The following is a 15,804-nucleotide window of genomic DNA, read 5'->3' as shown; positions in this document are numbered from 1 at the left end:
AATTATTCTTATAATTAAGAAGAATGACTTAATGTGGAAAAACATTGAAACAGCTATTGAAGTGCTCAGTTTGTACCCACCTCATCAGCAGCAAGGTGCTAAGGAGCAACCACTGAGTCTGCCAGAGTCAAATTGAGTCAGACTAATTTAAATGGTTTTTTTGGCAGTGTCCCTGGGCTATGGAGCAGTTTGCAAACCAGTAGCAGGAAACTTTAGGGATTGATGAGAGACACAACACCAGAAAGCTGCTGAGAGCACAGCAGTGGCTACAAGTAGCAGCCACGGTTGGAGATTTGAAGCTTTCGAGCTTCATTTGAAGTTTCAAAAGGGGCTTCAAGCAGGAACCACAGAACTAATGTTTTAATATAAAAAAAAATGTAAGGAAATATTAAAACAGGTGGGTTCAGTTTAGGCAGGAGGGAGTAGATGAGGACAATCATCAGACACATCATGGAATGATATAAAAAGAATAGTGATGAGTTATTCTCCATGTAATTGGCTTGGCCCTTTTGGGTTAATTCCATATGGTTGGGGAATAATTAGAATAACAGTGGAATGCTGCAGGAAGCAACTTAAATTATGGAATCAGCCATATGGGAGATGTCTGAACCACAGGGGGACAAACACCACTTAAGACCAGTCCAGACACATACTACACTTTAAAAAAAGGGAAATTGAATAAACGTTTCTACAGCTTCCTTTCAATCATGTGCTTGATTCTATATTTTACATGAACAACCCTTAGGTTCGCATGAAGTTCCTACATTTTTTAATGTAAGTTGAACTTAAAGGAAGAAAAAAAATTAAATCAAACTATGTAGATTTGCGGCTTGAATTTGGCAAAATAATTCGAGTAACTGGATCTTTACATGTTAGCATTGCTGTTCTGTGTTGCTAACATCATTAAAAGCAGCTCAACAAATGTGCCTGCTCTTGCCTTACTTTCTCTGAACAGAAGAAATGTTATTAATAAACTGACATCAAAGTACTTTGCTGTTATTGCAAATGGTTTTAGATTACAATTTAGACTAAGTCCTGTTTGTGTATTAGTATTTAAAGGGAACCAAAAGAAAAGACATAAGAAAAAGAAACAAGTAAAACCAAAGCCCTAGAAATATTAATGACAATCTATACTCACTTTCAAAAATCCTGGCATTTTAGGACTGAGTTCCTGAACATTGCATTTCCAAACCAGACTATTTTATTTTCACTTCTTATCAAAAGCCCTGTTTGTTTTCAGATTAGAATAAAACCACAGAGAGCAAAGATAGTTTAAAAACTGTGCATTTGACTTGTTGTACAATTGATGTTCATATGCTTATTGAGTTCTGGAGGCAATTCATTACAGTAATAGGTATAAAAATATAGAATTGTCTTTATTAATGAGGTATGCATTTCTTCAGATCAGGTTTCTTGGGATACAGCCCTCTATTTGGATTTCAGCTGGCCAGCCTTTGTATCTGTTCTTTGTCTGGTCAGAGTGGTTTATCTGTAACAATTAAAAAAAAAAAATCAGTATCTAGTTTTTTCTATTTATATACCAGTTTGTCAAACCTTATACAAGAGGAGGGGATAATGACGGAGGATTGGGAAGCTGAGGAGAATGTTGCACATCTTGCTTAACATAATGGGTGAAGTTTCTGCCAGTTTCTCTCTTACACAGAGTGCTTTATTTATTTCACAGATGGCTATCATGATATACAGTAAACTGATTATCTTTGTCCAGCAGAAGCTCTGAAATGTGAAGAATATTGCAAAAATATTCTGCACCAGCACAAGTTAGGGATGACCCTAACCTGCTGGGAAAAAGCTCTGTGGAGAAGGACCTGGGGACAATGAGCTGTCCCTGCCCAGCAGAGACCAAAGAAGCCAATGGTGTCCTGGGGTGCATTGGGATGGGCATTGCCAGCAGGTCAGGGCTGATGCTGCCCCTGTGCCCAGCCCTGGGGGCACCTCTGGCTGCTGTGTCCAGCTCTGGCTCCTCAGCACAGCAGGGCCAGGAGCTCCTGGAGCTGAGCAAGGGCCTGGAGCAGCTCCGTGCCCAGGAAAGGCTGAGGGAGCTGGGGCTGCTCAGCCTGGAGAGGAGCCCCAGGGAGAGAGAGGGGCCTCAGCCCTGCCTGGCCCTGGGTCTGGCCCTGTGTCTGTCCCTGGCTGTCTGTGTCTGTCCCTGTGTCTGTCCCTGTGTCTGTCCCTGTGTGCAGAGGTCAGAGCAGGCCCAGGCTCTGCTCCAGGCCCAGCAATGGCCCCAGAGCCACGGGCAGGGCCTGAGCCCAGCAATTCCCCTGCACAGGAGGCACAACTTCTGCCCTGGGCAGTGCCCAGCCCTGAGCAGAGCCCAGAGGGGCTCTGGGGGCTCCTCCCTGGGGACATTCCAGAGCCATCTGGACCCAGCCCTGTGCCCTGTACTCTGGGATGGCCCTGCTGGAGCAGGGAGGTGGCACCAGCTGTCCCCTGTGGTCCCTTCTAGCCTGACCATTCTGTGATCCAGTGATATTCTGGGAAAAGAGCCCCACTGTAGAACTTTGACATGGCTGTGGAGGGAATCAGCATTGTGGTATTTTCAGGGTCCCCAGGATGAAGGAGGAATTGAGAATCTGACTTCCTGTTCTTAGAAGGCTAATTTACTATTTTAGGTACTTATATTATATTAAAGAATGCTATACTAAAACCATACTAAAGAATAGAGAAAGGATACAGACAGAAGGCTTAACAAGGTACTAATGAAAAACCTGTGACTCTCTCCAGAGTCCTGACACAGCTGGACAGTGATTGGTCATTAAGTAACAACAATTCACATGTTGGATAAACAATCTCCAACCACATTCCAAAGCAGCAAAACACAGGAGAAGCAAATGAGATACTATTTTCATTTTTCTTGGAGGCTTCTCAGCTTCCCGGGAGAAGAAATCTTGGCGAAGGGATTTGTCAGGAAATATGACAGTGACACAGTATCATCAAAGGACCTGAACTCTGTGATGGATTTTCTCATTTCTGTCTGCCTCAGTCACATGATGAGCACCACTGGGCTTACAGAAACTCAACACAGCAAGGGCACAGATGCAAACAGAAATCTCTGTGAAAAACAGTATCTTTAGTCCTCCTGCAACCTGAGTTATTCCCAAAGTTTTGGTTTGGATATACAGACAAATATAAAGTGAAAATGAAACAAATCTGACCTTTTCTTTTTGGATATTGTCTGGCAGCGTGAAGCCTTTGGCTGCTATAAAAACCCAGCTTGATCTGAACTTAATATTCTTTATTTCTTTACTTCCCAGTTCTTCTACTAATTTTTTGGCGTCATCTTTCAACCTAGGAAAACGTAGTGAAAAAATGAGTGTTAAAAATTCAGGATGTGAAAAATGATGAAGAAGATCATGGCTGATTCATGCTTTACATCCAGCATTAAGCCTGCAGAAGCAAAAATGAGATTTAAATAGTCCTGAGAGCTGTGGTAGCAGCATGACATTGAATTCATCGAGAGAATTGAATTTATATTTTTTTTTCCTTCTCAGTAAGTGACTGATGTTAATACAACCTGTTTGTAACAGCATAGCAGAAAGGAAAATGTATATCAAATACTGTCTGGTGCTTCAGTCCTTCCTAAATACGGACAAGGGTATCAAACATGGATTAAGTATTTTCCTGGATAATTACCATATCATGAACTCAGCTAAAATCTCCCAAAGATTCAAAAGCACCTGAAAAGTCAGATTATGATAGCAGAAGGAATGAAAACTAGAGACATCATAATTGCAGGTGTGGATAAATGACATTTCAGAGTAAAGAAGGTTGTGACCCAGAGGCAACAGCAGTGCTCTTTGGGGTGCTTTTACACAACATAATATCTACCCATCCTAGGGAGCACCAGCACACAGATGTGTGCAGTCATGGAAAAGACATGGAATTAAAACTTTTAGACAAGAAGTGAGAGAACAACTCCGAGTGTAGAGTGGAATTTACCATTCCTTTACACCAATTCCCAACATGAATTTTCCAGCTTTTCACCTCTCTGCCCCTCAGGCTCCATAACCTCCTACCTTGTGCTGCCATCATCCTGAGTGGCCATCAGAAGGAGGGTCCCTTCTGGTGCTTTCCTGATGAAATCCATCATCTCCCTTGAGTGGTCTGTGGAGTCATAATAACACACATGATTAGAATAACAGAATAACCAGAATAACACAGCTGGTTATTCCTGGCACACACATCACATTCCTACTCATGCACCCATGGTCAGCAGCATTTTTAAGGAGTCAGGGAATCACCTTCCAGTGCCTCAGAGCATTCTGGTTCTCCTCACTAATAGGTAAGGAAATTTGCCATTTGAAGTATAGAAAATGTGTTAAAAGCTATTCTTATAGTAGATAATCTTTCCAGCTATGTGGAAGGATGTTAAGAGACAGATAAGCAAATTTCCTATGATGATTTTATAACTAAAATAGAACAAGATATGGCAGGAAAAAGAATTTTGCTGAGTGAAGTATCTGGATATCATATCTGGTTAAGTGCTATTCCTACCAGACTGAAATAATGGAGACCAAAGAAAGAGACAAAACAAAAAAACAAAAGGGAAAAGAACAAGATAATTTAACAAAAAAGATCATTAACTATCTCAACCAACAGAAGAAATTCAGCTTTTCAGGCAAAATTTGTCATCATATCTGGCCAGAACATATTTTATGAACACAGCAGCTGTTTGTTTTTAGCTGATCCCTGTTGAGAATACAAAGTCAAACAGGAAAGAGGAGGATAATTACATGAATCTGTCTTTTCTTAAGGCAGAAACACTAACAAAAGCTTTGTTAGACTCTTTTCCTTACCTCTTGCCCACATTTCAAAAAAATTTATCAGCATGAGTTTTCCTGTTTTATCTGTAATTAAAAAAAAAAATCTCAATATGAGCAAATATTATTTTATTCAATAGGCAAGCCTAGAATTTTCAGCTAAAGCTAGGCATCCCTAATTTTGAGTGTTATTTGGCTTCTTTTTTTCAGTTCTTTAATTGGAAGAAATATGAAATAACAAGTTTAAGATTTGGGGAGAATATTTTGTTTCATGTAGTCTCCGAATCATCAAATGTGACTAAAAATTTTATTTCTTATTTTAAAAAAATAATTTTCTGGTATGTGCTTCCATGTTTTTATATCTAAATATTCTATAGTAAATCACAGCCATAGATAGGAAAATTGGTTAAGACTATTTGAATGAACTTAATTCTATTCTGTGCAGTGTTTGATATGTTTAACCTTTCATCCATAATGCACTTATTAAGAACAGTCATTATCTTGCCTGATCTAAATAGTGGACATTTAAAAAAATATGTTTTGCTACAGACTGGTGCAGGATAATGAACAGATTTACCTGCTCCTATTTGCTACCATCTTGCTTGTGCATTCAAGATGAGTATTTCTCCTCTTACTTTCATTTTAAACTCATTTTTGTATTTTATACCCAGGAAAGATTTTATGATTGTTGGAAAAAAAGGCAGTAGTTAACTGGGGAAAAATTTGGAACAGATTCTTGTCAGTGGTTAATTTAATCCTCAGCAAAATCATACAAGTTTAGACAAAGTCAAGACCTTGCTTAGCAATAGTGAGACAAAAAAATTCAAATATAAGTTTTTGTGATCAAAGCCAGCTTGACTGTGCCTGTGGACTCCCTTTTTATCCCCTCTTCCACAAGATTTAGGCATTCATTTTTTCCTGGACCCATTATTGAATACATTGCACTTCATCACCCTTCCCATTCAACTAAATCAAAATTTAGGATTTAGGTGCCTCCAAACTTAGAATAAAGCACACCTGCTGCTCCCATTGGCTTTTACTGTAAGCAAATGCAGTTTAATATTAATTAAAGTTTGTCTTTCTGTATCCTGAACAAGTCTGGAAAAGGAATTTGAACCATGGCTACACCTTGAGGCAGAACTGCAGCTCTCAGTTCCTGCCTCCTCCTTATCAGTGAGCAGCAGATATAATTTATCAAGGACTGAAGCTGAAAGCTGAGTCCTGCTGCTGGAGATCACAGATATTCTTGCTGTGCTACAAATCTTTTGTCTAATAAAATACACCACATCTATGTGCACATTTTCTATTCTATTTTCCTCTATTGATTATGAACATGTCTCTTTTGTTTACCCAGAAGACTGTTTTTATCACACAGATTTGTTTTTCTTACATTAATGTCAATCAGGTTTGCAATATTTTCCTTTCCCTTCCATACTAGCTGGTAAAAAACCCCACAAAACAAAACATCCAATCCCCCCAAGAACACTGGTAATTTATTGCAGTACAAAAGTATGTGTCTCTCTAACATTTTTTTCTCTTACTTACAATTCACAGTGGCAATGATTATGCCACTTCCAGCTTTGTAATTCTCTTCATTTATAAACCTGGAATTGAAATAAATACAATATCAGTAAAAGACACCTGTCCAGCAGCTCTGCTGCAAAGTTATGTTTACCAGTGCTAAGTAATTTTCTGATACTTATGCTTTCTTCAGTTATTAAATTCAAAACTCTATTGTAAACAAGAGCTTGAAAACCTTGCACAGTGTATCAGTCAGTTTCCTTAAACAATGACTCTTTCAAAATGTGCCAGATCAAGAAAATATCTCATACATTTGCAGCCAGGAAGATAAAGGAGGAAAAAAACCCAAAACAAACAAGATGAGGCGTTTTTGTGACTGTAGTCTCTGTGGATTATGTCTCCAGCAAAGGTCACTGGTTTTGAAGGTTATGAAGTTATTTCACCTGTCCAGTTTGAAGAGCTGTGAAAGAATCTGACTTTCAGAAGGTGCTGAGCAGTCAGCATTCTGTAAATCTGCTATCCTGCACCATGAAAATTAAAAATCTGCTGAAAACTAACAATTGTCTGCAGCTTATGTAGAGAGCAAAGAAAATCACTGGAGATTAGGTTAAAAAAAAAAAAAGACAGAAGAAGAAGAGTTAAATACTGTCAGATAAATTCTGAAGTTTTCCACCAGAGTGGAGCCCCTGGTAGGAGCTCAGTTGCTGCTACTGAGCCAAACCCAAACACCTTTGCTCACAGTACAAAGCACTGGCTTAGGTGTAAAGTTAGAATGGTACTCACTCCTCATCCTCAAAACAAATTTTAGGCCTCCTCTGTTTGCCACCACCACTGAGGATGCGATAGGCGAAGTTCCCAGGAGGGCAGGGGGCCCAGAGGTCACACTTCTGCCTTCTGGGGGCTGGGGCTGCAACAGCAAAGATGAAAAAATGTTTTATTGGATGCTGCATGAACAATTTCTACATGGGAAGAACCCTCTAAAGTCAACGTGCTGAACTCAAACATCTGAACACAGAATCCTGGGATCGTGGCAACTTCATCACAGGTTGATTTGGGCTGGAAGTTATCACTGATTTCCAAATAGGTATAATTGAAAATAAGGTAATTATTATCTGCTATTCCACATAACAGGAAACAAGGGCTACCAGGAGGAAGGTTTCCTACCAACAGTTTGAAGTGAATAGTTATCATTCTTATTTTAAGCCCTTTTTTCACATAATAACTTAGTCATAGAATGACAAAAATATACACAGTAAACCACCTGGTCAGAGTAGAGCTAAAAAATAATGAGAATTTACTCACACAGTTTAGTTAGTGGTTCAGCTGTTTATCATAAATATAAATTACATGCAGTAGAAATAAAGCTGGAGCTTTACACTCTTTTGGCCACAAATAAATTAGTTGTTCTTACATCAGTGTTCAACTAATTACCTTTGTACATTTGCAAAAATAGGCTGACATTATGTTTCTTCAGAAACAGCATCTAAGAAAAGGTTTAGCTTTGCTTTAATTAACTCTACAGTCAACTTCATTCTTATAATAGCACATACCAAATGATTTCTTAGCTAACAAGCCATTTATTATTTAGCACATAAATACACAATATCAGATACAGTATAAGAAAGAAAAAAAAAAGGAAATAAATACTACATACCCCTCAACACTGGTTTCTTTCCAATCTCTTGAAGTGCAGCAATAGATACTGTATTTTGGGGTACATGAGCAGCAACAAAGTATCCCAAATACCAAGCGGCCGAGGATGTCAACAGGAATCCAAATAATCTCAGAACAACTGTGAAGGGGAAAATAAAAAGGATAAAAACCCACCCAACAAAAACCATAAAAATGTTTTCATAGCAACACAAAAAATCTTGTTATTTTTTTCTGGCACTGCTACCCAAACTGGCTGTTTTTTGTTTGATTCACTGTGCTAACCAGAGCCTTCAGAGATGTGGCAATAGATTATTTGGTGCATTCCTGTCTCCAAGGACAGCCCCTTTTGTTTCTAAAACTTGATCTTCAAGCAGAAAATTCCCCCAATCACTCTCTTCAATCCACATCCATAATACCTCAAAGAAGTAAAGTTTAACTCAATCCTAGTAGGATTTCGACTCTGAAAAGTAAGTGCTACTACTACAGAGGTGTTTTGTAGTTACTATTGATTTTTTGAGACATGCAAACACTCCAGGAATGCTTTTAAATACTGACCAAGCAGGGAATTCCCTGCACCCACGTTTTTAACAGGCTGGGTAAAAACAGCATAGCCCAAACAATCCCTTTCACACAATGAGCTCTCACTGCATTCACAGAATCACAGAATAATCTGGGTTGGAAGGGACCCTCAATCTAATTGATTAATCTAATTTGCCCTTCTTTCAATGAGCAGGGAAATCTTCAGCTGCATCAGGCTGCTCAGAGCCCTGTCCAGCCTGCCCTTGGGTATTTCCAGGGATGAGGCAGCCACAACTACCCTGGATAACCTGTGCCAGTGTTTTAGCACCCTTGTTGTGAAAGGCTTCATCCTCCTATTGAATATCTGCTTTTCCTCAACACCAGAAGTGCTGATGGCTTTCCTGATGAAACACACCACCTAATTTATGATGCTGAACTAGGAAATGTCACACTGCAGTAGTGGAATAGGTTGTTTTAGAGGTATGAGTCACTTCCTGATCTGCAAAGAACCATCCTTGAAAACAAGGGTTTGTTAAAGTGGAAAAAGCGAAAATTATTAATTTTGTAGTCCTGAAAACTGAGTTCAACAGGACCAATTTCCAAAACTATGCAGTATGTTTACCTTTCCAGCTCTCTAGAAAATATCTTATATTATCCAGTCTGAACCTTCCTTATAACTGTTTACACTCATAAGATAATTCTCTCCTTTCCTTCTTTGAACTGCCTTTTATAAACATTAAGATATCTGCCCTACCCTTTCTCTAGAATAAGGCCAGATTTTTCACTTGTCCTCCTCAAGTCCTGTTTTGCAAGTTCTGCCACTCCTGTGAATTCTGCCCAATTGGTCTGCATCCAAATTCTAAAAAATTCTGTTACTCTGGTTATTCATGCCAGAAGGAACTTTGATTTTTATTTTCCATAAGAGCAGAATTTATTCACATAGGTTCTGTTGATAATCCACCATAAAGACTGATTTTTTCCTCTCTAGCTACTCCTCTTTGTATTTCTCCACGTGGTTATTCCTGCATTCTCCCAGCTTTAAAAATAAAAAGCCCAATGAAACATTGCAGAAACATTTGTGTGACTGCAGGGAAAATATTGTGAAAACTTGCTGTGTTTTCATCAAAGGATTAAGTTTGAGAAAGTAATGTAATGGATCTTCAGCTATTATAAATTTCCCTACGTATTACTCATGAGAAATCTCTCACTCCACCACCAGCAGTGGTGCAAACCCACACTAAAATAATACTGAAATTACTCTGACACTTCATTTGTGCAGTGATGTGAACACAAACACTGACAAAGTCCACACGCACAAACCAGGAAGCTGCTGGAACCAAGCAGAATGACACCAACCTTAGTTCTTTTTCAATATTAAAAATATTTACCAGATTTATACACAAAATATATTTAATTCATAAAGGAGGCCAAGTCACAAGTTTCAAAGACAAAACCCTGGAAGAATGAAGTGAAAATGACAATTTTATTGAGAGATTTCAGTGACTATTTTTGAGGACAGGTTGGGGCGTGGTGCATTGCAAAGATGTGTGAGAGCACCAGTCAGGTTTTATTTTGCTCATTCCACAGTTAGCTTGGCATGTTTACCTTTACAATGTATTTGCACTATTTTTCATCATTATTATGGAGCAACTCTGTTGCAAAACAGTCTCAACAGTGCAGCATTTTATCTAAATAGAAGAGGAAGTACAAAGTCTGACTGCTGTCATGCCTGATGTTGTTCCCTGGTGGCTGGGAAAATCATGGAGCAGATTATCCTGAGTGTGATCACATGGTACAAACATGATAACCAAGGGACCAGCAAGGGTTTAGGAAAGGCAGGTCCTGCCTGACCAACCTGATCTCCTTTTCTGATCCCCCTGGGGGATGTGGGGAAGGCTGTGGATGTTGTGTGCCTGGACTTCAGCAAAGCCTTTGACCCCATCTCTCACACATCTCTGGAAAAGCAGCAGCCCAGGCCTGGACAGGTGCATCTTGCCTGGGTTAAGAATTGTCTGCTCAGGGGGTGTTGGGGGATGGTGCCACACCCAGTCATGAGTGGAGTCCCCCAGGATCAATTCTGGGGCTGCTCAGGTTCAATGTCTTCATTGATGATCTGGGTGAGGGGATCGAGGGATCAACTGCACACTCAGTTTGCAGACAACACGAGGTTGGGTGGGAGTGTGGATCTGCTGGAGGGCAGGAAGGCTCTGCAGAGGGATCTGGACAGGCTGGATAGATGGGCTGAGGCTTGGATCAGGAATAGGGTGGCTACAGGAGCAGGACCTGCCTGTATTGGGCACTGGTGAGGCCACACCTCGAGTCCTGTGTCCAGTTGTGGGCTCCTCACTACAATAAAGGCATTGAGGGGCTGGAGTGTGCCAGAATGGAACTGGGGAAGGGGCTGGAGCCCCAGGAGGGGCTGAGGGAGCTGGGCAGGGGCTGAGGCTGGAGCAAAGGAGGCTCAGGGGCCCTTGTGGCTCTGCACAAGTCCCTGCCAGGAGGGCACAGCCGGGGGGGTCGGGCTCTGCTCCCAGGGAACAGGGACAGGAGCAGAGGGAACGGCCTCAGGCTGGGCCAGGGCAGGCTCAGCTTGGACAGCAGCAGCAATTTGCCCATGGAAAGGGAGCTCAGGCCTTGGCAGGGGCTGCCCAGGGAGCTTTGCAGTGCCCAGCCCTGGAGGAGTGAAAGAAACAACTGGATGTGGCACTCAGTGTTACTCTCTATTTCACAGAGTGGTGATCAAAGGCTGGACTTGATGATCTTGGAGGTTTTTCCCAACCTGAATAGTTCTGTGAACCTAGAATATATTCTGTATTTTATTTAGAACACAAGCTTCTTAAGCATTTTTTGAAATATGCCTTTTAAGGCTCGAGGATTACATTTCCCAACTCTCCTGCATAGTTTGTACCTGGTTCTCAAAACTCACAGACTATTTTCACTGCCAACCAACTTTTGGTTTTGCTTTCTGGGACTCAGAAGGCACCAAGAGACCTCACTGACCCAAACTGCTGGGTCCAGCTGGCTCTCTTAGGTTTACTGAGGTTATTTATCCTGCACACATACATTCATTTTTGGGTTTCTCCACTGTGCAAACTTCTACAGAGTTAACAGCAAAGCCATAAGCTCAGACAAAGTTAAGATAATCAAGAGCACCCTAAAGCACAATAAAACACAAAGTGCAGACTACATGCAGGACAGTCAGATTGTACTTTTGTTGATATTGGAGGCAGTGGTTGCTGAGCACCGAGGAGCAACATGGGGACACTGAGCTGCAGAGGTGTTGCTGTGCCTTCCTCACTCCATTTCTGCCATGGAGGAGCTCCCTGAGAGTTGCATCTTGTCACTGTCATGAGGCAGGGACACTCACAATACTCACGGTGCCAGGCAGAGGAGGTGGCAGAGAGAAGCCAGGAGAAGGACAGTCAGGATGGAGGTGTGCCAGGACATGTAAAACAGCAGAGCATAAGGAAAAGATGACAGAATCACAGAATATCCCGAGTTTAAAGAAACCCACAAGGATCATCCAGTCCAACTCCTGGCTCAGTACAGGACATCCCAACTATCCCACCCTGTGCCTGACAGCCTTGTTCAAACCCTTCAGTGCTCCTCTCTTCCATGGGGAGCTGTTCAGTGCCCAACCACCCTCTGGGTGAAAAACCCTTCCCCAAAAAATCCTATCTCCTCTCCTAATATCTCCCTATCCCAATATATCCTCTCCCTGGAGAGAGCTTCCTGCCCTTCCCGCAGGTCCTCTGTCAGCATTTCCACCTTTCAGCAACTCTCAATTTCCCTTGACCCTCAGGTGCCTCTTAGCAACGACTAAATCACTAAATGTAAGCCCAGTATTCTGGGTTATTCTGTATTTAGCTGATTCCAAGCCCCCACGCAGCCACACCTCGCTAATACACACCCATCTGCACGCAGCTGGGCTCGAACAGAGGAAAAAAAAACCGAAAAAAAAAGAGGATATATTTAAGACTCGAGCATGACTTTTTCCAGACTAAGAGCTGGGTTTTGAGCTGGCATCAGCGCTCTTGCCCCCTCCCCTTGGCTATGGGGCTTTCATCCCGCCCGGAGCGGCATCGGGGTGCATCATACTCACAGTGCCGGGTCAGCTTCATTATTCCTCCTCCTCCTCCTCCTCCTCCTCCTCCTTCTCCTTCTCCTTCTCCTCCTCGTCCCTCTCGCAGCCTCCCCCTGCCAGCACCGGGAAGACAGCGGGAAGGGGAGCGGCTGCCTGTAAGCGCCGCACCGCCCCGTTAAACAACTTTAAATTATTCTCCGCAGAGAGAGAACACCCAGCTGGCCCGCGGGACAGGAGAGCACCTATGCCACTCATTTCCTTCTTTTCTTTTCTTTTCTTTTCTTTTCTTTTCTTTTCTTTTCTTTTCTTTTCTTTTCTTTTCTTTTCTTTTCTTTTCTCCTCTCCTCTCCTCTCCTCTCCTCTCCTCTCCTCTCCTCTCCTCTCCTCTCCTCCTTATTGTTCCTTCCCCTTCTGTGCCGTGGGTCCTTGCAGATCATCTGCTCCCAACCCCACTTCCATGGCCAGGGAACATCCCCTTATATCAGGTTACTCAGGTTTTGGACACTTCCAGGGATGGGGCAGCGCCCCACCACCCTCACAGGGAAGAATTTCTTCCTAATATCCAACCTAAACCTACTCTCTTTGAGTTTGGATCCATTCTCTAGGTGAACCAGTTATTTTTTTTGAGTCTGTTTGCATTGGAGACCCCTCCTCCTTTTTCCCCCCCTTGTCACAGCTCTGGGATGACACAAGCTCCAGCCCACCCTTGGCTCATCTTTTCTTGTGTGCCAGGTGTTGTGCACCATCACCTGGGGGTTTCCTTCCTGCTGGGGTAGCTGGGTCACTAATTTTCATTTAGAGAACTGTGGGGGTACCAGTTATGGGTTTCTCTGGGTCTGGATTGAAGGCACTTGAGATGATGTTTCATGTTCAGACTCAGCTGTTTATTATTTCTTATCAGTAAAACAGTCTCACTGCTGTGAGTTCTGCAGCTTTTCATTAGAAGGCACAAATTGGCAACAATCTCTTGGTACAAGGACTTTTAAGACTAAACTCTCCAATGAAGAACTGACACCTGGATTATTTTCCCTTTTACCCCAATAACTGATCCCAAAGAGCTGCAATGGGGACTTTTCTGCCCAATTACAAAATGCCACCCAAACCCATGGAGAAGAAGGAAGAAACCCAGGACCACACCCTGTGCCCTCCATCTTGCTTCCATCCACGACACACTAAAAATCCCAAAACCTCAATTTCTCACCAAGTGATACACCTACACTGCTCTCTATAATCTATTTCACACTTTTGTAGATTCTGGTTTATCTTGAAGTCTGGGAAACTTTCTCCATGAATATGAGGGTCAAAGTCAGTGCTCCCCTGAGCACTGGGTTTCCACAGAAAACCACTCAAACTACTCAGTGATTCTGCAGTTGCCCTTAAAATCTCTCAGATTTAGTTTCACTAAGCTCTTTTGTTCCCTCTGCCTCTAATGATGCACAGGAATTATGTTTAGCTCAGCAAACAAATGAATAAAATCCTGCAGGAGTGCTCATGGAAGAACTGCAGCCAGAGTGAGGCTTTTGCATTTCTCCCAGGGCACTGCTGAAAGCTGTAAATGTTGGCAGTCCCTGGAGGAGAGGTGTTTCTTGTCCTTGTCTGCGAGTGGTATATTATAATACCCTGGAAATTGCAGGTAAAACCTAAGGGAGTAATTGCTGCAGGTTATTTTCAAATGTACGGGAGCTTGCAAATGCAAAAGCAACATCCCACAAAACCTGGGTGTGTGAATAATTAGAGGAAACATGGGACATATAAACTTAAGCAATGAGAAGCATTGGACAGAAAGTAAAAAGAGTTATGAGATGGCAAGAGGAAGTTAAGGACAATATTAGGCTGACATACTTTTTAAAATATGCAGTTACTTCTCCAGGAAGTGTTAACCTGCAAGCTGGCAACTCAGAAAATGATGCCTCTGTTAATAAATGATTGAAACTGTTGAAGACTGCACTTCTAGCCCTCAAAGTAACAATAATCCAGCTCTAACCCCAAAACACTGTATGGTAACCAAATTAAAAATTAATATATTTTTATTAAACCGAGGAATATTAACTAGGAGTTGGAATAATTTAATTTTGAAATAAATTTATTTTATGAGTAGTGGTGGGTCACAGATTCCATGGGGAAAAAATTTAAGCCCTTAGGAACTTTGTCACCACCTCAATACAGTGAAAAACCCACTTCACTGGCCATCAGTGTCTATAGGAAAAAATGAAATTTTGCCTGCTTTTACCCACAAAAAAGGGTTCCTCTTCATTGCTGCCTAAACTACATGGAACTACACCCAGGCATTTTCTCGAAATCCTGGTTTGCTGGCCTGCCAAATCCCAGGGATCCAGTGACTGAGGGGATTTTAGGTGCCTAAGGAAGAGGAAACTCTAAAATGTTTTACTTCAGGTATCTCTTTTGTATCCGCAAAAAACCAAGCTACACTTCTTTCTTTAGTGATTAATCAAAGATGTGGGGTGCAAAATCCTTCTGAAGAATCATTTCTGATTTCATCCTGCAGACATTCATTCTGTAATTTGAAAGTTTAGAGAAAAACTTACAAAATATTAATCTGCACTCTCAATTCGTGTGAGGCTGTAAGGCCCTTTGGTGATAAGCAGGATGGGAAATCTACTCAGGAAACAAACTACACTGAATGGAGCAGTTGAATGCATCTACAAGGTCTTACTCTTGTCTTATCACCACAAAACCCAGTCAGCAGTGAAAGTTTATGGTCTAACCCAGTTAAAACTACACCAGCAAGTTCCTGCTTGCCCTTTGAACCATGGCACCAACAGAGAGATTTTCTGCATCCACCTCACTTGACTAGCAAATGAGCAGAAGTGTCATTCCAGCCCTTGTAAGAATTTCATTTGTGTTTTCTGCTTGCCCACAAATGGCCAGCAGTGGATTTTCAATCCTGCCAGGACAAGTTCAAAGAATTTAATGATTTAAAAGGAAAGCAGAGTTAGCAAGGCAGGGAGAGAACACTGGACTAAATCTTTGCTTGTAGAGCTCAGAATAACTAAGAAAATAGACCTCCTACAAAAAATGTGCAACTAGTGTCTAATTTTACCAAAGACTCAGGGCAGACAAGAACATGCACAAAGACAACAGGGGCAGCAGTGTGGAAAAGCAGTTATTTAACTCATCCATAATTCACCATGTGCCTGTGCCATAATTTAACTCACCCATAATTCACCATGTGCCTGTGCCATAACTCAGCATTCTGTGTGGTGGTGACATGAAGGAGAACATAGA

The 15,804-nt window shown here is 41.7% G+C and overlaps 1 protein-coding gene across 1 annotated transcript; it reads right to left on the bottom strand.

The window, feature by feature from the left end:
* Nucleotides 1-1,268: 1,268 nt before the first annotated feature.
* On the bottom strand, nucleotides 1,269-8,223 carry FAM3B (FAM3 metabolism regulating signaling molecule B). The gene is made up of 7 exons (XM_036386320.2): nucleotides 7,957-8,223; nucleotides 7,086-7,209; nucleotides 6,327-6,385; nucleotides 4,818-4,868; nucleotides 4,038-4,125; nucleotides 3,177-3,309; nucleotides 1,269-1,489 (listed from the first exon to the last, which is right to left on the bottom strand). Exons 1-7 carry the CDS (start codon nucleotides 8,141-8,143, stop codon nucleotides 1,400-1,402), a joined length of 732 nt encoding a protein of 243 aa, XP_036242213.1. The 5' UTR covers nucleotides 8,144-8,223; the 3' UTR covers nucleotides 1,269-1,399.
* Nucleotides 8,224-15,804: the final 7,581 nt, after the last annotated feature.

Source organism: Molothrus ater, chromosome 2 (genome assembly GCF_012460135.2).
Source record: "Molothrus ater isolate BHLD 08-10-18 breed brown headed cowbird chromosome 2, BPBGC_Mater_1.1, whole genome shotgun sequence".
Classification (NCBI taxonomy): domain Eukaryota; kingdom Metazoa; phylum Chordata; class Aves; order Passeriformes; family Icteridae; genus Molothrus; species Molothrus ater.
This window is presented reverse-complemented; position numbering and strand designations above follow the sequence as displayed.

What these genes read in the sequence shown, in the direction of transcription:
- FAM3B (XM_036386320.2), bottom strand. Translation starts at nt 8,143, where the DNA reads ATGGTTTTTGTTGGGTGGGTTTTTATCCTTTTTATTTTCCCCTTCACA. An exon ending in ATTTGTTTTGAGGATGAGGA is followed by an intron (nt 6,386 to 7,085) that starts GTGAGTACCATT and finishes TTTCAATTCCAG; the next exon opens with GTTTATAAATGAAGAGAATT. An exon ending in AATCATTGCCACTGTGAATT is followed by an intron (nt 4,869 to 6,326) that starts GTAAGTAAGAGA and finishes TTTTAATTACAG; the next exon opens with ATAAAACAGGAAAACTCATG.